The sequence below is a fragment of the Nilaparvata lugens genome, chromosome 2 (genome assembly GCF_014356525.2).
Source record: "Nilaparvata lugens isolate BPH chromosome 2, ASM1435652v1, whole genome shotgun sequence".
Classification (NCBI taxonomy): domain Eukaryota; kingdom Metazoa; phylum Arthropoda; class Insecta; order Hemiptera; family Delphacidae; genus Nilaparvata; species Nilaparvata lugens.
Window position 1 is genome coordinate 92,735,658 of NC_052505.1, and position 26,792 is coordinate 92,762,449.

General features: G+C 36.0%; 1 protein-coding gene across 2 annotated transcripts; it reads right to left on the reverse strand.

Annotated features, from left to right (window-relative positions):
- Positions 1 to 365: 365 nt before the first annotated feature.
- LOC111053889 (putative GPI-anchor transamidase) lies at positions 366 to 26,470 on the reverse strand. Of its 2 annotated transcripts, none has more exons than XM_039422122.1 (9): positions 26,142 to 26,463; positions 24,862 to 24,983; positions 22,324 to 22,459; positions 20,600 to 20,808; positions 16,361 to 16,478; positions 11,627 to 11,737; positions 3,846 to 4,042; positions 2,356 to 2,452; positions 366 to 679 (listed from the first exon to the last, which is right to left on the reverse strand). In XM_039422122.1, the coding sequence occupies exons 1-8, from the start codon at positions 26,214 to 26,216 to the stop codon at positions 2,374 to 2,376; spliced, it is 1,047 nt and encodes a 348-aa protein (XP_039278056.1). In that variant the 5' UTR covers positions 26,217 to 26,463; the 3' UTR covers positions 366 to 679; positions 2,356 to 2,373. The 2 variants fall into 2 exon arrangements, with proteins under 2 accessions (XP_039278056.1, XP_039278057.1); XM_039422123.1 differs by lacking the exon at positions 24,862 to 24,983 and adding an exon at positions 23,241 to 23,362 and having other exon boundaries at positions 501 to 679; positions 26,142 to 26,470.
- Between the last annotated feature and the right edge of the window lie 322 nt (positions 26,471 to 26,792).

Below are 26,792 nucleotides of genomic sequence, written 5' to 3' on the forward strand. Positions count from 1 at the left end.
TAGCGAAACGTCTCATAGCACAACACTTGTTAGGTCAACCTCTATCCGTAGCCCGAATATCAACCAAATCTGGGAGATTTGCAGTTTTCATTGAATCCATAATTTTCATCATGGATTTTAGCAAAAATGGTCAAAAATTAAAATTGCTCAAACTCTCAGGAATAGTAATTATTGATAGTATAGGATACATTCTCCAAGATATTATCTATCTCATGACATATTTAACATATCCTCTGAATATCAATTCTAGGAAAATTCATCCTATTTTTAAAAAAATAACCATATTCAAGTTATTTTTGAAAAAAACAATTAGTTGAGATGTTTAATCACCAAGTTTGAGGTATAGTATAATATAAACAGACAGGTATAATAATACGTGGAAAACTTTATTTAGTTACACATTTTTCAACTTAACGATAATATTCTACAGTAATTTGTATGTATTTCTAGATCTATTGGTATTTATTTTGAGACACGAGTACAAAGAAAAAACACTTATCGACTAGTAAATACAAATGTAATTATGTTTAGCTAAATGGAAAAGTTTTTGAAAGCAGTAGAAATGATCCAGTATGATGAAATAGGGTCTCATGAAAACGTACAGTGAGAGAAGAGTCGTGAAGAAATCACATCACATCCAATCCAGTTTTCGAAGAAATCGTCAAACAGCACGGGTAGCCTAAGAAAGAAGAAATACAATAATTCACTAAAGATATAATTCTAGCCCAAAGCAAACACTAATCCCCGGTTGCACAAAAGCCTGCTAAATTTTAATTCTGATTGAATGTGTCACGAGAACCAATCAGAGAAGACATATTTACAAGAAAGCCTTCTCTGATTGGTTCTCGTGGCATTTAATCATGATTAAAATTTAACATGCTTATGTGGAACCGGACCTTAATCTATATCCTATACTATTAAACGAGCAACTTCTGTTTATATGTTTGGATGTTTATATGTTTGTATTTCACCGGATCTCGAAAACGGCTCTAACGATTCTCACGAAATTCAGAACATAGTAGGTTTATAATATAAAGATTCGATAGCACTAGGTCTCATCCCTGGGAAAACTCGCTGAAGGATATTAAAAGGATAATTATTATTCATCCTTGGGAAAACAGCTGATAATAATTATTTCGTCATCTGTTGATGATGGAAGTGAGTGAGCGAGTTCATGTTTGTGGGACTGTGTCAAAATTATGACTCAGCTGTTGAACTTTTGTAATCATTCAATCAGGTACTTAGTGCCGGTTGCAAAAATCCGGGTTATTTTCAATCCTGATTAATTCCAGTAGATCCATCTTTTTGAAATGGTCTTCTCTGATTTGGTTCACGTGAAGTTAATCAGGATTAAAATTTAACCGGCTTTTATGCAACTGGACCTTTGTTAGGGAAATTTTTGCATTCCTCTGGGAATTAATCTCAATTTACTGTGATTAGATAGAACATTCCTGTATGAATTTCATCGTAATTTCTTCTTTAGTAATAAATTTTATATGCTTTTGTACTCCAGAGCGAAGCTCGTTCCCCGATATGAAATAAAAATCGAGCTCAAATTTTGACATTCAATAACTTTTTTATGTGTGCACCGAATTTGATGATTTTTGTTAATTGTGTTCGTTATGTTCAGGACCATGCATGGCCTATCAAATTTATAATTCGACTTCAGGACTCTTTCCTACGGTCCTTCAAAGTTTACATGTAATCCTTATGGGAGAAGATTTGTGAGCTGGCCACACACACAAATAAAAATCAGCTGTTATAATCATTGCGTCATACAACAGCCGTCGATAGATAGTAGACAAGAGCACGGATACTAGATACATTCCGTATTCTAGTATCCGTGGACAAAAGTGTGTGCTGTTCCATAACCGCCCATGTATTTTATTCTAAACGCCCCGACTAAATACAAAATAACTTTTCTGTGTGTAACCATCCAGCAGTGTGGCCTCAGGTTAAAGACTTACATGCTCTAAAGACATTGCTTTGTTTCAAATAATTGTGCTGTCTTCAGTGTTCAGAATTAATTGATTTTTAGTAAATTATTTATTTTGAAGTTGGTAAATTCTACTACTACATCTACTCGTATGTAAATAAAATGCCGCATCGCGCCTCCTCAGGTGTGCATCCAGCTGAAGTTTGTCATGAGATGCGTTAAACTATTTGGCGGTACGAAGTTCGCCGGGCCAGCTAGTCATAAATACAAGGCGTGCTGACGGAACATCACAATTTAGTAACTGAGACAACATACATTTTTATTCTCAATGAATACTTATTACAATATTATCAACTCCAAGACAACTAGAGTAATTTTTGAGAAAACAGTTAGACCAACATTTTCAAAATGAAACTCACCTTCATAAAAAAGTTAGTTCACTTTAGGTTCTCAATGAGGACAGGAAACTGATTTACATAGCCTATTTTCCTCGCTTTTTTCGCAATCGGTGATGATCTGTGGAAAATCAAAGATGTAATTATAAAAAATATTACCATGATATAATACAATAATATAGTCACTTTCATTTGTAGGGCGACTGAAATTATTAAAACACAATAGAATTAACTGCCTAGAAAGCAGTCGTTAGGTTATGTCAGAGGCCGTGAAATTGATCAGTTGCGATCTGAAAACTCTAACACCAGACCTGAGCCAGCCAGGTCACTCGATATTATTATTATTATCATTAATCTTGAATTTACCAAAATTCTTTATTAATCTTGAATTTTAAATTTTCATTTTATTCACAACACACAAAAATACAACGAGTAAAAGCAATATACAACAAAACAATTACAATAACAGTAACAATGATATTACAATATTACAATAGAATTATCAAGTACCCTTTTATTTCATCACAACAATTCTTTAAGAGCCCCATTTTCAAGTGTAATTTACACTTGAAATAAAATGTTACTTGATATAGGCCTATCCTATTGTGTTTCAATAGAATACCGTAATATAATATGATGAAGAATACAAAAATTACTTCAAGAAGAATCACACACATATTTTTCAATTATTTGAAGTTTAGCTTCTTGTGACATTTTAAATATGAAGGGGTTTGGAGAAGTTCTATAAACTTGAAATTAGGAATGAGGAGGTTCTGAAATAAAGGCCCGGTTACACAAAAGCCTGTTGAATTTTAACCGCGATTAAATGACTCGAGGGCGAATTAGAGAAATTTAATCTTCAAAAAACCTCCCCTGATTGGTTCTCGTTGGTTTTAATCTATTCATGATTAAAATTTAACAGGTTTCTGTGCAACCGGGCCATAGGGTAATTTTTGGTGAAGTTACAAAGTAGAAATTAAAGAGTATATTTCTTCGGCCATAGTAAATTACTAGTAACTTACTACTAGTATGACTACTAAATTACTAAAAATTGATATAACGACCACTAAATTGATATAACGAGCAGCATACATCGATTTTTGGATGTACGATTTTTTGCCGTTCCTATAAATTTTATTAGATTAAACAAATGATGTCAAACAGACGATGTTTGTCAAGTTAAAAATTGTACGTCCAAAAATCGATGGGTTAAGGCTCGCCGCAAAGTAGACCCACGCTAATCCACGAAAAGCAACCCACGCCGTGGGATGTTTTGTAAACCATTGCTATAGAATTATTCATAATCAATCAGCTGACAAGTGGATTATTCATTGCATGTATTACAAAGATGTCTAGAGAAGCCTAGCAATGGTTTACAAAACTTCCCACGGCGTGGGTTGCTTTTCGTGGGTCTACTTTGCGGCGGGCCTAAGTATGACATTGAATTCAGTAATAAGTTCATTGCATAACACTTTCTTACAAAATGTAATTTAACAAATTGAATTGGCACTCACTTGACAGATGAAGTGATATTGATCTTTTCACAATCGAAGCACTGGTTTTCGGGCAGAACCAAAGAGCTGAAAGTGAGCTGAACCGGACGTAGAGCTCCGAAGAAGTCGGTGATTGGCACACTGTGCGGATTGCGAGCGAACAGGTCTTGGCGCACACCCACTGTAGAAATACACACTCTCTTCGGACAAACAGCCAGCTAAAACAAATTATTAAACCTGGAATTGTACATTTATATTTGTAGGTTGGGTGTGAGTACCATGGGTTGGTTGGGTTGAACTGGTTGTGGGGGGGAGTATTTGCTAGTAATTCAGTCGGTTGGTAATGAGAAGGAGTACTGTAGGTTGGGGTTATGTTTGTATGTATGGTTGTTGTGAATGGTGTTGATGGTACGTCGTGCCTTGTGTGAATCTGTCTCTGGTGCCTGGTCGCGGGGAACCAGTCTGGAGCTCTTCCCCTGAGAATTGTAAAGGGCAGAGTTCTGGACTGTTGAATGCCCATACCACTCTCCTGCGGTGAAGGCCCCTCACCGTAGGGGGTGGTCGTCATCATCTTAGCATAGGCGCCAGCGTGGAGTGAGTTGGGCAGCATGGGTCTTAGAAGGCCTGTTCCTGGGTAGTTGGGCTGGGATCGGGACCTGTGCTGTGGTATGAGTGTGTGATTGACTCCGGGGTATCTTGGGTTGGGTTGGGTTTTTCGGGATAAGTTGATGGCTGAGCTGGGTGGGATTATCTTGGTGGGTGGGGTTACTTTAGTTTGAGGTTGGGTTTTAGATTTTGGGTAGGGTTGCTGTCGGTGCTCAGACGACAGTCTAGGCGGAGTTTCGGGTAACATCTTTCCGAAACGCCCTGGCTGCTGTCTGAATGCCCCTGATTCTGTCGGGGTCATTTTGGCAGTGGCGCGGGCTTTTTCCAAGTCTTCAGGTAGCGGAGAGGATACGTCCGGGCCTTCTGGCCCACGTACCGCCGGAACTGGGCGTCTGTGGTGAGGCACCTTGTCTCTCCATTGGCGTCCAGGCTAAACTCCTCAATGATGCCCACCTGACGATTGGCAGTGGTGCTACGGACCCTGAGCCGTTTTTGTGGTATGATTTAAATCAGGTTCCCAAAACCAAAATTCAAAAACGCCAAAACCAAAACCCCAGTTCCTCAAACTACTTTAGCCGAAAAAGTTGCTCAACTACAAAGTAGCCACACTAATTTAAAAAACCAATTAGAAGTAACTCTAAAAACGTCTGAGGAAGAAAGGTTAGGGATGGTAGAAGAAATTAAATCTTTGGAACTGATTATAAAATTACAAGATGAAGACCATAAAAAAGAAATACTAAATCTAAAAAATCAATGTAGTCTAATGTCGGAGGAAATAAAGAAACTAAAATCTAAATTTGATAATACTAAATGTATGATAGAACCTCCGTCCAAATGCAAAAAAATAGAATCTAACCTAAATGATGGGAAATGCTCTGAAAATGGTCGAAATAAAACGTACAGTGAGGTTTTGAAGACAGCAACCAAAAATATAGCTGAGGGGAATAAAGATAGGAAAGGGAGAGTTCTGCTACTGACGTCCAGTCATGGACGTGATTGCAGTGATCTCCTTGATAAAAGATTGAAAAATAAATTTGATGTCCAATGTTTTTTCAAGCCAAGTGCATCAATTAATGCAGTTGTAGAGTCAGCTAGGGAACAAACTAAAGACTTTGATGAAAATGACTATCTAATTGTACTGGGTGGCTCAAATAATATAAATGAACCTAACTTGAATCATCTTCCTCAAGTAACAGAAAAAATCAAGGAAATTGTGCCACTCAGCAAAAAAACAAACTTAATAATAAGTACTATTCCTAATAGGTTTGATAGGCCAGAGTTAAATGAAGCAATCAATTCGACAAACAAATCAATCCATAATACAATCAACAGCCTAAAAAATAAGAATTCTAAACAACTGGGGATTTGTTTTCTAAATGAAAGGCTGAAAAGACATAACTTCACTAATCATGGGTTGCATCTAAATCGATCTGGCAAAGTAATCTTTTGTAATAGATTGAAAGCCGTTTGCAATCCTCTGGTTTAAAAACAGTCAAAAAAACAAATAACGATTTTTTAGTAAATTGGCTCAAAACAGGGAAAGGGAAATAGCTACAAATGCTAGAGATAGAGTAGCACAAGATGGTAAGGTTTTTAGTATTTATCATCAAAATATTCAGTATCTTCGCAACAAAATTGACAGATTAGAAGTATTTCTTAAACAGGAGGATCCTGACATAGTTATTTTCACACAGCATGGCTTAAAAATAAAGGAAACAAATCAAGTTAGGATTCCAGGCTATTCACTGAGATCAGAATTTTGTAGAATAGCTCATAGAAGTGGTGGTGTATGTATATTCACTAGCAATGCTAAACATACCCAAACTTATGAACTGGATTTTGTTAAGAGATTTTCTGTTGAGATGGATTTAGAGGTGACGGGACTAAGGTTAAAATTGATGATCGATTTGAGGTAGCAGTGTTAGGTATCTATAGGTCACCAAATGGAGACTGGCAAAAATTTTGTGAGCTGCTCCACACACTTTTGGAAATTACAACCGCTCGTTTCACAAATGTTATAGTAGTAGGAGATTTCAATACCGATTTTGCCAGGCAGGATAAAATGACAGAGGATATTAGAGATATTATTAATATGAATAATTTAGAAATTAAGGTCCACGAATATACAAGAGTAACTCGAACTTCACAGACAATTATTGATAATATCCTCACAAATATAGAAGGTTGTAATGTCAGGTTAGGTAGCTCAGATCTATCAGATCATAACTATCAAATTTTAGATGTTAAGTTGCAGGGCCAGAATCCAAGCAGAAAAAAAACCTTTGTGAAAGAAATTCAGCAATATGAGCTAGGAAATATAAATTGTTTGAAGCAGGAACTGCTTCAAGAAAATTGGAGTAGTGTTTATAACAGTTGTAACCTAAATTACAAATATAAGCAATTCATTGATACTCTAAGATTTCACATTAGTGTATGCTGTCCAATAAAAAAAGTCAAAGTAAAAAGTAAATTGAACAAAGTAGATGAATGGATAACTGAAGATATTCTTACTCAAAGAAATATTGTTAGGGAAGCCTATGAGGAATTTAAATTAGTGAGGGATGTTCCGAGTGAAGTCAAATACAAATGTCTAAAGAAAAACTATGCAAAAGAAGTGAGGAAAGCTAAGTGTAAGAAAACAGCTGAAATATTAACAACTAGTACCAATTTTAACTCTGCTGTTTGGGAGGTAATTAATAGAAATAGGAGAGCAGCTCAAAAAGATACAGTTACTAATGTCCCTAGGATAATCGATGAACATGGAAATTATATGGATGATAGTATAGACATTTGTAACTTTTTCAATAAGTATTATCAACAGGTTGCATATAATCTCCAAAAGTCACTGAACACTAATACTTGTAATACAACTACATTAAATGCTGAGCCAATTGAAAAGGTATTTAAATTTCATCCATTATCAAGAGATGAGTTGTCAAGAATAATAAAAAATTTGAATAACAAAAAAACAGTAGGATTGGATGGGGTCTCAAGCAAAATTTTAAAAGAATGTGAAAATGAATTACTGGACCCTTTATTGCATCTCCTTAATACTTCACTAGAGCAGGGTATTTTCCCTGATGATCTGAAACAAGGAAAAATTTTGCCAATTTTCAAGAGCGGTGATTCTGAAAGAGTTGAAAATTATAGACCCATTAGTATTCTAAATGTAATAAGTAAAATTTTTGAAAGAGTAGTTTTAAATAGGCTATTGATGCACCTGGAAGAAATTAATTTCATATGTGATGAACAGCATGGGTTCCAGAAAGGGAAATCTACTAAGACTGCAATAGTATCCCTTGTTGAAAGACTAATAGATATAATAGATTCAGGTGAGAAGGCAGCCGCAATATTTCTTGATTTATCCAAAGCTTTTGATTGTGTGAACCATAGAATATTATTGGAAATACTAAAAACTGTAGGTGTGAATGGTATAGAACTAAAATGGTTTGAATCATATCTCATAGGTAGAAACCAGTGTGTTGAGCTTACCAAGGTGGATGGGAATGAAATAGTAAAAATTAAATCTCAAAAACTGGAGGTCCAGGCTGGAGTACCTCAAGGCTCAATTCTGGGTCCCTTACTGTTTCTGTTGTATGTGAACCAATTACCAAAAGAGTTAAAAGATCACAGAGCTCTGTTGTTTGCTGATGACACATCGCTTATCTTTAACAATTATTTATTAGATAGTCTAGAAATAAATGCTTTTACTGGAGTACAGTCAATTGTCCAATTCTTGAAGCAAAGGCAATTAACAATAAATAGTAAGAAATGTCAATTCCTACAATTCAAAAGTAAATATAATTCAGTAGAGGATAGAGAAATAAATGTGTTTGTAGAGGAAAATGAATTAGACCAAGAAGAGAAAGTAGCATTCTTGGAATTTTATTGGACAGGAAATTAACATGGCATCCTTACATTGAGAGGATATGTAATAAGATATCATCTGGGGTATTTGTCCTGCGGCAGCTTGCTAGGCTGAATGATAAAAAACTACTGTTAACTGCTTACCATGGACTTATACTATCTCATATTAGGTATGCTATTTTAGTATGGGGTAATTCATCTCAACAAAATATGGACAGGGTGTTTAAGATTCAAAAGAAGGCACTCAGATGTATAGAGAAAGTGAATAGGTTAGACTCTTGTAGGCCTTTATTTAAAAAGCTTGGTCTATTAACTGTGCCATCTTTGTATGTATATGAAGTTGTAATGCATGTGAAAACGAGTGGTGTGATCCAGAATTCAGATGTTCATGAGTATAATACGCGAAACAGAGCAGATTATCATATAATGGGTCACAATAGTAGGTTATTTGAACAAAAACCAGATTATATTGGTAGGAAATTTTATAACAAGCTACCTCAAATCTTGAAAAGTAATGATGATTTGAAGATTTTCAAAAAACAAATGAAAAAATATTTAGTTGATAAAGCTTTTTATAGTGTACAAGAATTCCTTTCAAACCTAAACTAGGTTGAACTACTTAGTGTTAGAATTATTATGTAATAACATGACTTGTCTTATACTCCATGACTGGAGTCTTTAGGACGTAATCTTAGAAAAAAAAAAATATATTCAATGATTCCTGTCGATGATTGAATAAAGGTGTCTAGTTTAAAATTAACGAATATCATATAATAATTGTGTAGAACTTATTGTATTGTATATTGTAAATTTTTCACTTGGAAAAGCCACAGATCTGCGAGTGCCTATTCCAGACAAACTGAAGCAAGTAGTGGGGAGATGGTGCCGTTCAGTTTGTACATTCTCACAGCATCGCGTTTACGTTGCAGGCTAATACACAGGAAGTCTAGTCAGCTACACCGTTGCAAAATACCTAAAATAGTCATTGATAAGCTCTATCAACTGCCAAAAGTCCCATATCTGTAAAAATTTCTTCATCTATGCAATTTGATTTTAGATTCCCAATTTTCAGGCTTCAGATACAATTTAAACGAAAAATTTCTAGTGGAAAAGATTAAGCATGAAAATCTCTACAATCAATGTTCACCTAAAATTGAAAATAAGCTCGTAATTCGAGAAAATGTGATTATTCGATTGCAAACTGTTGGCAACTGTTGCTTCTATTAGATCATTCACTATGAAGAGATAGCAGACCTCGTGTGTCTCCAGCGTTATTGTCCTGTCACCAGCTGGCTCAGATCTTTGAATAGTAGACTTGAGATGCGCGTGAACACTACCGTCAGGTGATCAATTTTATAACGGCAAGGAAAGTTGTGTGAGTGCGCCACACCAGATTTTTGGAATGTTTTGTTCAGGATTCAGTATCAATTCAGAATGTGATACCGTATCATACGAATTTGATAAGATTCTAAATCCCCAAAGCAACGATAACCAGACTAAATGAAATTTTGCACATCTAAGATACCCCCGATCAGCTGATTCTTGCAGATTTGAGATATCGCACATATGAATTACACCCTTCCACTTCATTTTCTATTCACTGTATTAGCTTTATTTAATGACCAAAGACTTAAAAATTGGTGCTTGGCTTGAGGCATATCAGTCAGGCTGCTGAAAGTGCAGAGCTTCTTCTTAATTTTGATGTAAGGAAACACCCTATAAAGATTGTCACTCTTAAATGTCAGAAACATCCTCTATATCTGCTTCGAAGTCTAAAATCGTGTGTGCTGAAACGATATTTAAGAATGAATTAGCTATTCACATGTGCTATTTATATATAACGCCTTTTTGCAAACTCATCTTTATGTACTATAATTCGTCAACTTTGCCACTTCAACAAATAAAAAGTCATTCTATTCTATTCTACTAGTAGTTCTGTGAACAGTATATCTCACGCTGTTTCCTCATCCACAAGTATCTGATGTCACCTGTTCTAGTTGATTCAGTTGAATCATAATTTACTCTTAAAAACTGTTATTTGTTCACTCCAAGATCAAAAACTCACTAATGTTAATAAACTCAGATCACATTCAATCAAGAATATTATAATTTCTTCAGGACTTTTTAGTTTATTTAATCATTTTCTATTTTATTTTCAATCACCTATTAAATTTGTTTTTCAAATGTGAGTATATTGATACTGATGCGCACGCATCATAAAAAATATTGAAACCCTACCTTATAGAAATAAACACGGCCAGACATCTGTGTAATGCATGCAATGAATAATCCACTTGTCAGCTGATTGATTATGAATAATTCTATAGTCTGATTAATCCTATCTTCAAAGTATATGACATAATAGCGATATCAGAGTAAGGAGGAATAATTCAAAATTTCAAAAAAAAACTTGTGTATACATCGACGTGCAGTTGAAATAGTATATTTCGCACCTAGAGCAGAAAATGAGATTTTTCCGGCTCGAAATCGGTTTTCAAGTCCGAGGCCGTAGGCCGAGGACTAGAAAAGATTGAGAGCCGGAAAAACATTTTTGTCCTTGGTGCGAACGATATTTTTCGCCACACTACAGGTATTGCTGACAAAATAAATAAAGAATACTCGTTATTGTACCTATCTCTTGATTTTAGTGGTAGAAGATTCGCAGTCAGGATTTCAGAATCTTTTAAAATTTTACTTGGAATATCACGGGCGTTGTCATCTTCAAGTATTTTTGAAAATTCGGAATGCGCTAATCAACAATAAATAATTGAATAAAAATGGTTGCGAAGCGAATTCTGAATTAGTTTGATTCGAAATTCGAACTGAAATAATGGCGACTTCAGATGAAGAAAGTTGACACTCGCCGATCTAGCGGATGACTTATTAACTACGGACCAGGCCGGAAAGAAACCTGTTTCTTACGTCAGACGAGAGTCGTCTGCAAACAAGGTCTTTCAGATCTACGTAGGGACTGGAAAACAGCTGCTTTCTGTGCAGTGTGGCGAAAAAGGAATATTCCTGCCAAATCTTATCGATTTCCATCAACGCGTATGGCCGTAATCGCGTTACATACAGACAGACAAAAGAAAATCAGAGTTAAAACATAGACATCACTACGTTCGGTCAATAATTAGCTTGGAATTTTTAAAGAAGATTGTCACTACAATAGTAACTTGTGCAAATAAATGGAAAAATACATTCGGTGGAGCCCAGTTCGGTTACAGATTGGTTCCGTTATAAAGCACATACAATGTTCATATACATAAAAAGTTCTATTCTGCTGTCCAGAGCAACTAATAGAAGAATTGAAAGTGATAGCTGATACTCACGAATTCTGCCATAGATTTCATGCTATCTGGCTGTACAGTTTCCAAGAAGGCCAACGCATAGTATGTATAGCGATCAATTATGTAAACGCCAATCGCTGGGTCCACATGATGCTGTAAATACAAGTGAAGGAGATATTTGACGGTGATAATCTATGGTCCGGTTGCACAAAATCCGGTTAAATTTCAATCGTGATTAATTTCAAGAAAACCAATCAGACAAGGCTTGGAAAAGAAGGTTTCTCTGATTGGTTCTCGTGGTATAAATCACGATTAAAATTTATTCGGCTTCTGAGCAACCGGTACTATGTATTTAAACATGAAATACATTTGTACAAGATGCGCCAGAGAAACTTACATTTTTGGAAAAATCCCGAGAGATGAATTGGTCGTGTAGAGGGGCAGGAGGGGGCGCATCTGGAGTTCTTAAATTTATCCTCCCTTGAGTAAATAGCCATCATGCTCCGGTCTAGAGAGCAGCGGGCCTTCGCAGTTGAGAGCTTCTTTTCTAATGGTTGATCACCTTCCGCGCTCGATTTGAAATTCCTGGCCATACTTCGATTATGTCGTGGGTTAACTCATTTCAGGAGTGTGAAGTGTCGCTAAACCCAGAAATGGACTTCAATGAACCATCAAAACTCCAGAAAATATCGAAAGAATGAGGCAGTAACTTGTGCGTTCTCCCCGGCTTTCGGCTGCGTCCCGCAGCTGCTATGGCAATTTTTGACTCCACTGTTCCACGAATTTTCCATGGAGACCTTCAATGTCATCCCTATAAATTGGCTGTTGTTCAAGAATTGACTGAACGCGATTTTTTTGCCCGTCAAAATGCATGTGATATGCTGATTGACAACCTGCCTGAAGACGCGGTCATTTGACAAGGCTCATTTCCACATGCCTTTCCTCATGCAATATTAATGGGGTTATTTGAAATCCCTGGTTAATGCCGGTCGACCACGGACCATAGCACACCTCAAGAACACTATTCGCAACGCCGTTGCCAACATACCGATTGATATACTGCAACGAAATTTCAAAAATCGACTTTATCAGTGTATGCGCAACGGGGGTCGCCATTGGTCTGATGTAATTTCCAAGACAGCATGGAAAAAATTGAGATATTGTATTCTCATATAAAAAAAGATTGAAACAATATCTAAAGTACTTTTGTTTTTATTGACCTTTCAAATAAGTAAGTTTCTCTGGCGCACCTTGTAGAAAATATCAGTTCAATTCTGCATGATTAACCTATGTTTCGTGATTTGGCAAAGTTGAATGATGATGATAGCAAGTAACTTAGTTTTATTAAAGTAAAAAATGCATTTTATTTGTTTATTAATACATATCATAGGTAAAAATGCATTTTATTTGTTTATTAATACATATCATAGGCTATTCAGAATAGCATTGACAATCGTCATACATATAATTCAATACAAATAATAATTACAGATATAATTAAACAAACAGTATTTATAATAATTTTAAGATTAATCAGCCTTCAAACAGGTTGTGATGACTATATAGGAATCTTGTTAGCAACCATTCTTTCACCCTAGTCAAGACAGAAAAATTTGCTCTCGCCTTTTTTAGATTGAAAAATTCTGCATAATATAAGATCATTCGGAAATCTATATGTCAAATGAGAACTGAATTATGATTTTTCAAAAATGAGTGAAATTGAAGAAGAATCAATTTTGATGAATTTTAGTTTTTAATTAACAATATCTTCCGATTGTTACCATTTAGATGAATAATTCTATAGTCTGATTAATCCTATCTTCAAAGTATATGACATAATAGCGATATCAGAGTAAGGAGGAATTCCTTTACTTTTCATATTATCCTTAAAATTCAAAATTTCAAAAAAACCTTGTGTATACATCGACGTGCAGTTGAAATAGTATATTTCGCACCTAGAGCAGAAAATGAGATTTTTCCGGCTCGAAATCGGTTTTCAAGTCCGAGGCCGTAGGCCGAGGACTAGAAAAGATTGAGAGCCGGAAAAACATTTTTGTCCTTGGTGCGAACGATATTTTTCGCCACACTACAGGTATTGCTGACAAAATAAATAAAGAATACTCGTTATTGTACCTATCTCTTGATTTTAGTGGTAGAAGATTCGCAGTCAGGATTTCAGAATCTTTTAAAATTTTACTTGGAATATCACGGGCGTTGTCATCTTCAAGTATTTTTGAAAATTCGGAATGCGCTAATCACAATAAATAATTGAATAAAAATGGTTGCGAAGCGAATCTGAATTAGTTTGATTCGAAATTCGAACTGAAATAATGGCGACTTCAGATGAAGAAAGTTGACACTCGCCGATCTAGCGGATGACTTATTAACTACGGACCAGGCCGGAAAGAAACCTGTTTCTTACGTCAGACGAGAGTCGTCTGCAAACAAGGTCTTTCAGATCTACGTAGGGACTGGAAAACAGCTGCTTTCTGTGCAGTGTGGCGAAAAAGGAATATTCCTGCCAAATCTTATCGATTTCCATCAACGCGTATGGCCGTAATCGCGTTACATACAGACAGACAAAAGAAAATCAGAGTTAAAACATAGACATCACTACGTTCGGTCAATAATTAGCTTGGAATTTTTAAAGAAGATTGTCACTACAATAGTAACTTGTGCAATAAATGGAAAAATACATTCGGTGGAGCCCAGTTCGGTTACAGATTGGTTCCGTTATAAAGCACATACAATGTTCATATACATAAAAGTTCTATTCTGCTGTCCAAGCAATAATAGAAGAATTGAAAGTGATAGCTGATACTCACGAATTCTGCCATAGATTTCATGCTATCTGGCTGTACAGTTTCCAAGAAGGCCAACGCATAGTATGTATAGCGATCAATTATGTAAACGCCAATCGCTGGGTCACATGATGCTGTAAATACAAGTGAAGGAGATATTTGACGGTGATAATCTATGGTCCGGTTGCACAAAATCCGGTTAAATTTCAATCGTGATTAATTTCAAGAAAACCAATCAGACAAGGCTTGGAAAAGAAGGTTTCTCTGATTGGTTCTCGTGGTATAAATCACGATTAAAATTTATTCGGCTTCTGAGCAACCGGTACTATGTATTTAAACATGAAATACATTTGTACAAGATGCGCCAGAGAAACTTACATTTTTGGAAAAATCCCGAGAGATGAATTGGTCGTGTAGAGGGGCAGGAGGGGGCGCATCTGGAGTTCTTAAATTTATCCTCCCTTGAGTAAATAGCCATCATGCTCCGGTCTAGAGAGCAGCGGGCCTTCGCAGTTGAGAGCTTCTTTTCTAATGGTTGATCACCTTCCGCGCTCGATTTGAAATTCCTGGCCATACTTCGATTATGTCGTGGGTTAACTCATTTCAGGAGTGTGAAGTGTCGCTAAACCAGAAATGGACTTCAATGAACCTCAAAACTCCAGAAATATCGAAAGATGAGGCAGTAACTTGTGCGTTCTCCCCGGCTTTCGGCTGCGTCCCGCAGCTGCTATGGCAATTTTTGACTCCACTGTTCCACGAATTTTCCATGGAGACCTTCAATGTCATCCCTATAAATTGGCTGTTGTTCAAGAATTGACTGAACGCGATTTTTTTGCCCGTCAAAATGCATGTGATATGCTGATTGACAACCTGCCTGAAGACGCGGTCATTTGACAAGGCTCATTTCCACATGCCTTTCCTCATGCAATATTAATGGGGTTATTTGAAATCCCTGGTTAATGCCGGTCGACCACGGACCATAGCACACCTCAAGAACAACATTCGCGACGCCATTGTCAACATACCGATTGATATACTGCAACGAAATTTCAAAAATCGACTTTATCAGTGTATGCGCAACGGGGGTCGCCATTGGTCTGATGTAATTTCCAAGACAGCATGGAAAAAATTGAGATATTGTATTCTCATATAAAAAAAGATTGAAACAATATCTAAAGTACTTTTGTTTTTATTGACATTTCAAATAAGTAAGTTTCTCTGGCGCACCTTGTAAAAACTAGCAGTTCATTTCTGCATGATTAACTATGTTTCGTGATTTGGCAAAATTGAATGATGATAGCGTGTGACTTAGTTATAGTAAAGTAAAAAATGCGTTTTATTTATTTACTAATACATATCATAGGCTATTCAGAATAGCATTGGCAATCGTCAACAATATAATTCAATACAAATAATAATTACAGATACAATTAAACAAACAGTATTTATAATAATTTTAAGATTAATCAGCCTTCAAACTGGTTGTGATGACTATATAGGAATCTTGCTAGCAACCATTCTTTCACCCTAGTCCCGAATGACTCAAGTGACTGAGAATCCCTCATATTTTCTGGCAAGGTGTTCATTTTTTACCTTATTCTTTGTTGAAGATTTCAATATTGTTAAAGAATTTTATAAAAGTAAGTGATGTACACTGCTAACGTCTAATTCAATGTCTAAGTTTCAATCTTTGAATAAAATTTTATTTTAAGAAAAATAATTTAAGAAAAGAAGAGTTAAAAACGACATAATTTCATCTACAGAGCCCAACAATAAGAAGACAGACATCCTTGAAATTTTAATGAATAATTATCATAGACTGCTAAAAATAAAGCCTGTTTTCAAAGTACTCATAATAAGGGTTCAGTCAATTTTTTATTTAGAAACGCACATAATATGAAATAGCAAAGAAAAAATATGAAAGTGAAAGAAAGTGATTAAATTGAAAATCAGTGGATAAAATTGTTAAACTCACAGAAAGAGAATCTTCGCCAACCAGACTACTTGCTACAGCAAGAATATTCGGCGAGTAGAACTTTTCATACATAGATGCTGCTTGACAGGTATCGATCATGAAGAAAATCTCATGGTATCTGAAAGTAGAAGAATAAAATGGTGAAAAATGTTTTCTATCAATAAACTCTAGAAACTAGTGTAGAGTTATAGTCCATGTAAACGTTAGTTTGTAACACGGTGCTTTAGGGACAATGCGTTTTAATATAACAATTAGGAGCACACTGTTGCCGTTTTTATGCGGATTCATGAATAAGGCCTACGCTTTCTTCACCGCTCTTTCTCTCACACAATAATTAGCTCACAGGCTCCCTGGATTCTGTGAAATCTGGCAGTAATGAACTCTATAAGGCATCTAAGGCTCAACTCCCACTTACACGACTCAGGTCGAGAAGAGACTCGACTCTAGTCGAGAGCATGTGTTTTCAAACGGTGACAGTCGCGGAGACTAGAGTCGACTGGTCTGAGTGTCACCATTTGGAAACACATGCTCTCGACTAGAGTCGAGTCTCTTCTCGACCTGAGTCGCGTAAGTGTGAGTTGAACCAAAGGTTTGCACATACAATAGAAATCATTACTCATTCATTTGTTCAGGAAATACGCACATAGCCTTTATCATAATCATTTCTAAGATTGTTAATAAGAGCAATGCTGCAAACTAAGATTTGCACAGACCATAGTAAACAGAAAACAGTTTACTGCAGATTGATAATGGTGTAACGACCGAAGCTACAGGGTGGCGCACGATACGATCCCAACATTTAGGCTCAACTCACACTTACGCGACTCAAGTCGAGAAGAGACTGCGGCTCTAGTCTCTTCTCATGTGTTTTCAAATGGCGACACTCAGACCAGTTGATTCCAGTCTCCGCGACTGTCACCATTTGAAAACACAAAGCTCTCGACTAGAGTCGAGTCTCTTCTCGACCTGAGTCGCTTGAGTGTGAGTTGAACCTTAAGGTTCGTACAGATATACGCGCCTCCAACACGCTCCGCAATCGCTCCGATCATGAACGTTACGGGAGATGTTAGCTCTTCTCGCGTTCCACTCTTGCTCCCCGGTCGATCATCAATCGATCTGCTCGAGTGACGTTCGATTGCGGAGCAGAGCGAAAGTCTGTACGCACCTTTAGGTTCAACTCACACTTATGCGACTCAAGTCGAGATGAGACTGCGGCTCTAGTCTCTTCTCGACGCAGCATGTGTTTTCAAATGGCGACACTCAGACCAGTCAGTTCTAGTCCCCGCGACCTCACGACTGTGAGTCGAGCGTCGACTCGATATGTTGGTCGAGCCTCGACTTGAGTTGCGTAGTACCGTGCATTTTTATTGAAAGAGAGGTTATATTTATGGAAGTGATGTTTTATCATTTTAGATAAGAAATAATAAAAATTTGATACGACAATATATTCATAATAATTATTATAAAATTTGTTACATGCTAAGCAGTGACGAATTAGATCTTATATTTTTAATAAAATAAGGTTAGAAATGGAGTAGCATGGAACTGAAGTAGTGACAATGAGCAAGAAAGTCGTAAGGTCGAGAGACTGGAGTATCCTCGACTGGAGTCGTACGATTTGAGTCGAGGTAGTGTGAGTTGAGCCTTAGTTTTGTCATAGAAGATTTTTTGTGAAAGCAATACAGACAAATGAGAAATAACTTGTCTACTGTATACCTGGAGACCATTTTTATATCTCCATACCTGGAGACCATGTAACTGTTTCTGGCCATTACATGTTCAATGTGGTCACCTTTTTTGTCTGATAACTGCTTCAACACGAACGCCTATGTTATTGGTGACTCGGCGACACATATCCTCGGTTATCTCGTTACATGCCTCAATGATTAGCACTCGCAGATCCATCAGTGTGTTAGGTTGTTCCTCAGCTTATCGCAAAAGGGTTTCAATTAGAGAATCAGTGGTTCATGCAGGATGGAGCCAGACTACACACGTCTAATGCTGTTTTAGCATGAAAATTTCAACTAAAATGTAATTTCAAACCGATTTCCGAAAAGTTATATCTCATTTTCTGTATTGCTTTCACAGACAGACAGACAAAATATATTTATTTAAAAGAAATGCAATTTACAAAGCAAAAATCTTATGTACTCATTTTCAATATAAAACAACACAAATAATCAAACAACCTAATGAATACACTAAGCCAAATAAATCTTTAGAAAATGGTCTGCATGGTATAAGTTTCACAATAAACTTTCTATGACAAAACTAAATGTTGGATCATATTGTGCGCCACTCTGTATATTGAGGTCCACGTTATAATGATAGTATTTGATTAGCATTGGTGTTGCTATCCTTGTCTATCATTCGATAACGCAGATAGCGCTATCCTTCACTAGTTCTGCAATTGTGCCAGATCCTTTTACAACCATGTTAAAATATAATTAGCAAAATATTCAATCACAATTATGTATTTTTTTTAATCATTGACAAATATACTTTTTTGACGAATAAAATATAATTGACTATTATTGAAAAGAATGAACAGTTAAATTACAGTTTGTTACAGTCAAACCATAAGAATATATCCCATAGTATAGGTCGTTTATGTTGATAGTCTAGATATATCTAGAAGATAGATATTGTTTACGCTGATAGTCTTAGTAGTTCTATTTCGTAAAGCTAAGTGTCGCTGGTAGTCTCTAATACTGTGCTATTCTTACACTATCACCCCAACAAAACAGTAACAATATACAATTGTCAACAGTAATCGACTTGAGTTGACAAAAAAAACAACTTGAAATTTGGAACATAAACGACATTTACCATGGGATATCAGCATAAATGATACAGTATAACTACGTATGATACAGTATCAACACAATATTATACAGTATTATCTCAACTTGGAAGTGACTCAAAAATCTATTATTAAAACGGCGTTACAGAAAAATAGTAGGTACCCTACTGAAACCCTATTTAACGAGTTTAAAGTATTTAATATTAATCAGCTGTATGTTCGATCCCTACTTATGCACATCTACAAGAATAAACAAGACATATTCGCTCAAGTGCAGCATGGCTACACAACCAGGAGCTCGGTGAACGGTGGCATTGTTATTCCTAGAGTACTCAAATCAATAAACACAACAAATTCCTTCTATAAAGCAAGTATACTTTACTCAAAACTCCCCCAACACATTAAAGACATTGAAACTCGGTCCATAGGCTTATACAAACGCCACATAAATAGATGGCTTTTGGAGGTTGGTAGGATAAGAATTTTAGATTTCCTTAAATCAAATTATACTTTTTGATAAGACTAGCCTTAATGCATGCTGAGTCGGTTGGCCATTGTTCTGATCCGTTTCTCTTGTTCTTGGCTTGACAGTGAGTTTTCTGCCCCTCATTCATTTTTCTCTCTCTTCTTCTTCTTCACAACATACTTCATTTTTCCATCACTCATTTCAATCTTTTCCATCTTCCACATATATTGTCATGTATTTCATTATGTTAACTTATTATGAACTATTGTCATTATGAACTATTCAGATTGTTACTCTTTCCTGCACACAGGCATTTTGCCCATGCATGGAAAAAAATGTGTATTATTTTTTATTTGAAATGTATTTTGTTTGTAAAATGAAATAAATAAATAAATAAATAAATAAATGATACACAACACAGTGTGCATCTAATGGCATGGATATCTTCCTATGCTATATTTTCTCTATGGTTGAAGATAGATGGAATTTAGATAGATGCGGCTTAGAGTGATTGTGGGTGAATATATTAGAGCAAGTTGTAGAGATTATTTCAAAGAGAAAGAACCAGGTGTATATATTTTGGAGGCTCTTTGTTTTATTGATAAGGATAAAGATAGGTTCAATACAGGAGAGTTGTTCCACTCATACAATACCAGATATAGACAAAACCTCAGATACGACATTCATCGAACTAGTATGTATGAGAGGGGGGTAAAGAGTGCAGGAATTCGGCTGTATAATTCATTGCCAACACGCGTTAAGGCTCTCACAGGTGAGAAGTTTAGAATTAAGATGAGGGTGGAATTGTTGCAGGTTTGTCCTTATTCCAGTGAGAAATTCTTTTTGCATTATGAAATGCAAAGATTGACGACTTAGAATATAATTGACAAATCCGTATACCCCTTTCATAGTCGGTCAGTGGGAAGAAAAATTAAAATGAAAAAAAATATGAAGTATAATGAAGAATGACCTCCTTTTCTGCCACATCTGTTCGAGAGCATCGGCCAACTCCTGACTGGTGACCTCTTCGGAGTCCTGGAACTTGAGAAAGCCATCCCCGCCGTGGCCAGTGAGGTAGACTAGGACGTTGCTTCCCTCGTCAGTGAGCAGCTGTTTCGACCGCGGCGTGTCGGCGGGCAATCGCCCGGTTAGCAGACGGACAAAGTTTTCAACTGTCACCTGAAAACACGATACATTCTTCTTTAAAACACCAATCTTCTAATTTTGCAAAGGGTAAAGCTAACAAGATCTTATAAATATATCATGAAATACAAGTAGGCAATAATAATAATATCGAGTGACCTGGCTGGCTCAGGTCAGGTCTGGAGATTTCAGGTCGCAACTGATCAATTTCAGGGCCTCTGATATGACCTAACGACTGCTTTTATAGGCAGCCGTGACCGACGAGCTTAACGTGTCCATCCGAAACATGAGTAGGTGTAAAGGTGGATTCACACACAACAGTGACAGTGGAAATACTAGTAGTTCTGTGAACAGTAGACCTCGTGCAGTTATAAACCACAGCCTCCACTAATACTGTTCATCAGAGTGAATTACGAGTGAAATACGAGTAGGTGTAAAGCTGGATTCAGTGACAGTAAAAATACTAGTAGTTCAGTGAACAGTAGACCTCTCGCAATTATAAACCACAGCCTCCTCTAATACAATCCATCAGCGTGAATTTTGTTCTCTGATTTCAACACAGGCTGAATAGTATGTCTTGTAGAAAATACGCTTTTGGTAATTAATGGTTGTTTACGACAGATGATTAGCATTGTCGACACGCCAAACCAATCATCCATTGGCCGTTTTTATACCGATATCTCACCGACATGACACGTGAGAACAGAATTTTTACTCTCATGGACAGTATTAGGCCCGCCGCAAAGTAGACCCACGCTAATCCACGCCGTGGGATTTTTGTGAACCATTGCTATAAAATTATTCATAATCAATCAGCTGACAAGTGGATTATTCATTGCATGCATTACACAGATGTCTGGAGGAGCATAGCAATGGTTTACAAGACATCCCACTTGTAGGAAATGAGCTTTTGGTGATAGTTGTTTACGACAGATGATTAGCATTGTCGACATGCCAAACCAATCAGCTATTGACCGTTTTCATACAGATATGACGCCGACATAACACGACAGAACAGAATTTACTCTCATGGACTGTATTAGCGTGGGTCTACTTTGCGGCGGGCCTTAGAGGATGCTGTGGTTTATAACTAAGCGATGTTTACTGTTCACATAACTACTACTATTAAGGTAATTTTTATTCTTTTTTACAGCATAATGTATAAACAGCATCTACGTGTTATGTTTGTCATATCTCTTCAAGTTGCAAGTACTGTGAAACAGGTATGATAGTCAACAAAGAAAAAACGTTCATCATAAAATGATAAAATAGTTACCAAATGAGACATTAATTTACGTTGTTGGCTATCCACCTTGTTTTCACTGGAATTACTACTATTGTATTCTTATATAACTTTAAAGTGAAAAACACTCACATTCTCTGGTGTGGCGACGACCATTTCGTGCTGGTGTTTCACATTAATAGCAATAATTTACTTCTAACTCACTGATTGTACCTACACGGAATACAGTTAACTCTGCATTGAAACCAGTATGTAGAAATATAAATTTCAGAATTTTTTAATTAATGATTCAGTCTTGCTTCTCTTACCTCATAGCCCCTGTAATCGACTTCTACGTCATCTCCATAAACATTGATATGCTGGTTGGCATTATTGAATACAGTGGCAGGCCTTGGATTTCGTGGGTTACAAGCCATATCATCAGCAACCATCAATATTATTTGACTGTGGAAACAATGAGATATATTGAGACATATTGATAATGCTAGTATTATAATATTAAAACTATTTTTGTATCAATTCATTTTATCATTAAATTAATGAATATTACTGGATTTAAGTTATGCTACATTCTTCCATTTATCTGAGGATATTGAGTATCGATTCCGCTTCTGCCCGATTTTCTCTCTACTATTGGAGTAAAATAAATTCGCAGATAAACAAATATGATACATTGATAATGCTAGTATTATAGTAAGCCGTATTATAATATTAAAACTATGCTTTGTATCAATTCATTTTGTCATTAAATTAACGAATATTACTGGATTAAAGTTATGCTACATTCTTCCATTTATCTGAGGATATTGCGTATCAATACTCAGTCCGCTTCCGCTTCTGCCCGATTTTCTCTCTACTATTGGAGTAAAATAAATTCGCAGATAAACAAATAATGATAATAGAACTTGAGATTATCTATGATATCCTATAACAGATTGTGCTCAGCCCTCTTCTTCTACTCCCATTTAAGAGTGGTTTCATCACTAGAATTTTGTCTTTGATGTGCCATTCCATCTGTGTGCAAAATAAGTTTATATACAGATAGAGTATCACACGAAAGGTGTTAATAGCCGAAGACCATAGATTCTACATGAAATTTGCAACAAAAATGTCCAGTAAAATTGTCTTATACCTATCGACCTTGATTTTTGAGATATATCAATTTCAGAATAACGGATTCAAGATATACTTGAATCTTAAGAAGGTGAATTTTACAACTACTTACCTATCTGGTATTCCCAACCGCTTGACACTCCTATAAATTGAAAGAACATTTGCCACATGTCTATAGTTGAACCAAAATCTTGAGGTATCAACCAGAACTGCCCAATTATTTGTATGTCGAGCCTGAAACCATAATGATCATACCACAATGATCTAGGAGTAAAATAATGGTTGAAAAATATCACAATGTCCATAATTTTTTTACTTAACATTTTACTCACTTTATAAAGTTAGTGAAAATTATTGGAAGGCGTTATTGCCACTTTTTCTTTTTAACCGACTTCTATGCTCTTCTTACTCAGGGGCCTGAGAAGATGTATACCACAGGGCCATCTGCACATGTGCTATTTTACCTTCTTTCAAAGTGTGATGGCATACGGTATCATCTTGTAGGGTGGTGCCTCTCAGGTGAAAGATATATTGCTGACTCAGAAAAAGGCCATCCGCATTCTTGGTTGGGCAGAATTTTTGGCACATTGTAGGCTTCTCTTTGTGAGTGAGAAGATTCTCATTGAGGTCAGCTACAGAGGCCTTCCACAGTGTCCATACTGTGCCTACCAGGGGTGATGTGCATGACCATGGTACCAGAGAAGCAGGCTGAGGCTGGACTTGCCATATTGTAACTTGGGGAGGACCCAGAGCAGCCTCATCTACCAGCCAGCCAGAAATTTTGGACAAGCTGCCAGTTTCAGCCAGGAGTCTGCCTAAGACAATTTTGAAGAGGATACTGAGAGCTTTCCTTCAGGAGAACTTCTTTTATTATCTGAGGAAGTTCTATGATTGTGATTCTCATATTGTAAGTAGGTTAGATACTTCTTGCATGCTTTGTGTGTTTTGTTCTTTCCCGTCTTATGGCAGTTTTTTATTGTTCTTGACTTGTTCACTTGTGGACAAACCTATGTAGTATGACCACGTCATGAACAGAAATAAATTATTATTGTTATGGTAGATAGCTGTTGTTGAAGTTATTCCGGTAACTCTGATTTTATTGATTGTTGTTAATAATGATCAATTCTATATTGAAAAGAACTATTTTTAAAATAGTTGAGAAATATTTTCATCAGATGGAAAGATTATCACGAAACTGGATCATCATATGGATACAAATTCAAACGTGAACTGAGTTTATTAACATGAGTTTTTGATCTAGGAGAAAACGAATGACAGTTTTTAGAGTAAATTATGATTCAACTGAATCAACTAGAACAGGTGACATTAGATACTTGTGGATGAGAAAACTGCTTGAGGTCTACTGTTCACAGAACTAATAGTTATTCTTAGTTTTTAAATCTTCAATAGTAAATTAAAGTGTTAAATATTGTTGACAAATAAAATACGTTGTTGTTGTTTCCTTCTACTCCCATTTAAGAGTGGTTTCATCACTAGAATTTTGTCTTGTGTAAAAGACTCTCATTTTATTTTTGTGTAAAATAAGCTTATATACAGAGTATCACACGAAAGGTGTTAACAGCCGAAGACCATAGATTCTACATGAAATTTGCAACAAAAATGTCCAGTAAAATGTTCTTATATCGACCTTGATTTTTGAGATATATCAATTTCAGAATAACGGATTCAAGATATACTTGAATCTTAAGAAGGTGAATTTTACAACTACTTACCTATCTGGTATTCCCAACCGCTTGACACTCCTATAAATTGAAAGGACATTTGCCACATGTCTATAGTTGAACCAAAATCTTGAGGTATCAACAAGAACTGCCCAATTATTTGTATGTCGAGCCTGAAACCAAATTTTATACCACAATGATCTAGGAGTAAAATAATGGTTGAAAAATATCACAATGTCCATAATTTTTTACTCACTTTATAAAGTTAGTGAAAATTATTGGAAGGCATTGTTGCCACTTTTTCTTTTTAACCGACTACTATGCTCTTCTTACTCAGGGGCCTGAGATGTATACCACATGGCCATCTCTGCATTCTTTAAAAGTGTGATGGCATATGGTATCTAAATACTAAATACTATCACCTTGTGGGATGTGCCTCTGAGGTGAAAGATATAATGCTGGTGCAGAAAAAGACATCCGGATTCTATGTGGAGCAGAATTTTTGGCCTCTCTTTGTGAGTGAAGGGTTTATTTTATTTAACAAGATTCACACTGTTTTCAATCTTTTCATTTAAAGGTCAGCTATAAAGGCCTTGCACAGTGTCAATACTTTGCCTACCAGGGGTGATGTGCATGACCATGGTACCAGAAGCAGGCTGAGGCTGGACCTGTCATATTGTAATTTGTGGAGGACCCAGAGCAGCCTCATCTATCAGCCAGTCAGAATGTTTGTACAAGCTGCCAGTTTCAGCCAGGAGTCTGCCTGAGACGGTTTTGAAGAGGATACTGAGAGCTTTCCTTCAGGGGAACTTCTTTTATTCTCTGAGGAAGTTCTATGATTGTGATCCTCATACTGTAAGTAGGTTAGATACTTCTTGCATGCTTTGTGTGTTTTGTTCTTTCCCGTCTTATGGCAGTTTTTTATTGTTCTTGACTTGTTCACTTGTGGACAAACCTATGTAGTATGACCACGTCATGAACAGAAATAAATTATTATTGTTATGGTAGATAGCTGTTGTTGAAGTTATTCCGGTAACTCTGATTTTATTGATTGTTGTTAATAATGATCAATTCTATATTGAATATATTTTATTTGTTTAAACCCATATTTTCCATGATTTAATTCTACCGGTAGAGATAGTTCATAATTTTCTACATAGTCTAGATGCTGCGATTTGGCAACGATGCAGAATAACTATACATATTTCTTAAAGGTTGTAGTCTAGTCTACCTTTGGATACGGTAATAAATCTTACAATGAGATTAAAATTCTAGCTTTCTTACCTAGGCTAATTTTTGAATATTCAAAACTTCTCTTTAACCAGACTTACCTCAACTTGAGAAGATTGGAGAAAAACTGATGTTGAACAGACCAATAAAAACAAAATGCTTAAAATAAAAGACATTATAGAAACTGCAGGTTACTGATGTTGAGGAATTTTGTACATTCACTTCAGTTTCTTAAATTCAGGTTAACAAAACTCAAAACTGCATACATGATAAGATTCTATTCATACTCGGAGTATTAAGATTTATAAAAGTTTAAATTTAAAAGTTTTTTAAGATTGGATAAATGAAAAGCAATAGAAACATTTTCATGTTAGGAGAGTATAAACATAACCTATATCTTTGCTTTGCTGCTCGGCTTTTTGCGAGTATCGACTAATCTCAAAGTTCGAGGTTTGTACTATCGATATCTCGAATCTCGATATCTGCAAAAAAATATGAGACATTCATTCATATTTAGATGTTGATCAAAGTTCTTGTTCTTTGTGTTTATTATCTGGGATTATAAAAAATTCTAATAACACCAATGTATTGCAATTTAAAATCAAAAATCTCATCTACCTACCTTTCTTTTTTATACATAATTTTTTATGTTGGGTATCAATGTTCATTCAATCTTATAGGGTAGATAAACTAAAACTTAAAGGAACTGAGACCCTACTAAATAGATGGGTGACATTCGAATTTGAGTTGAT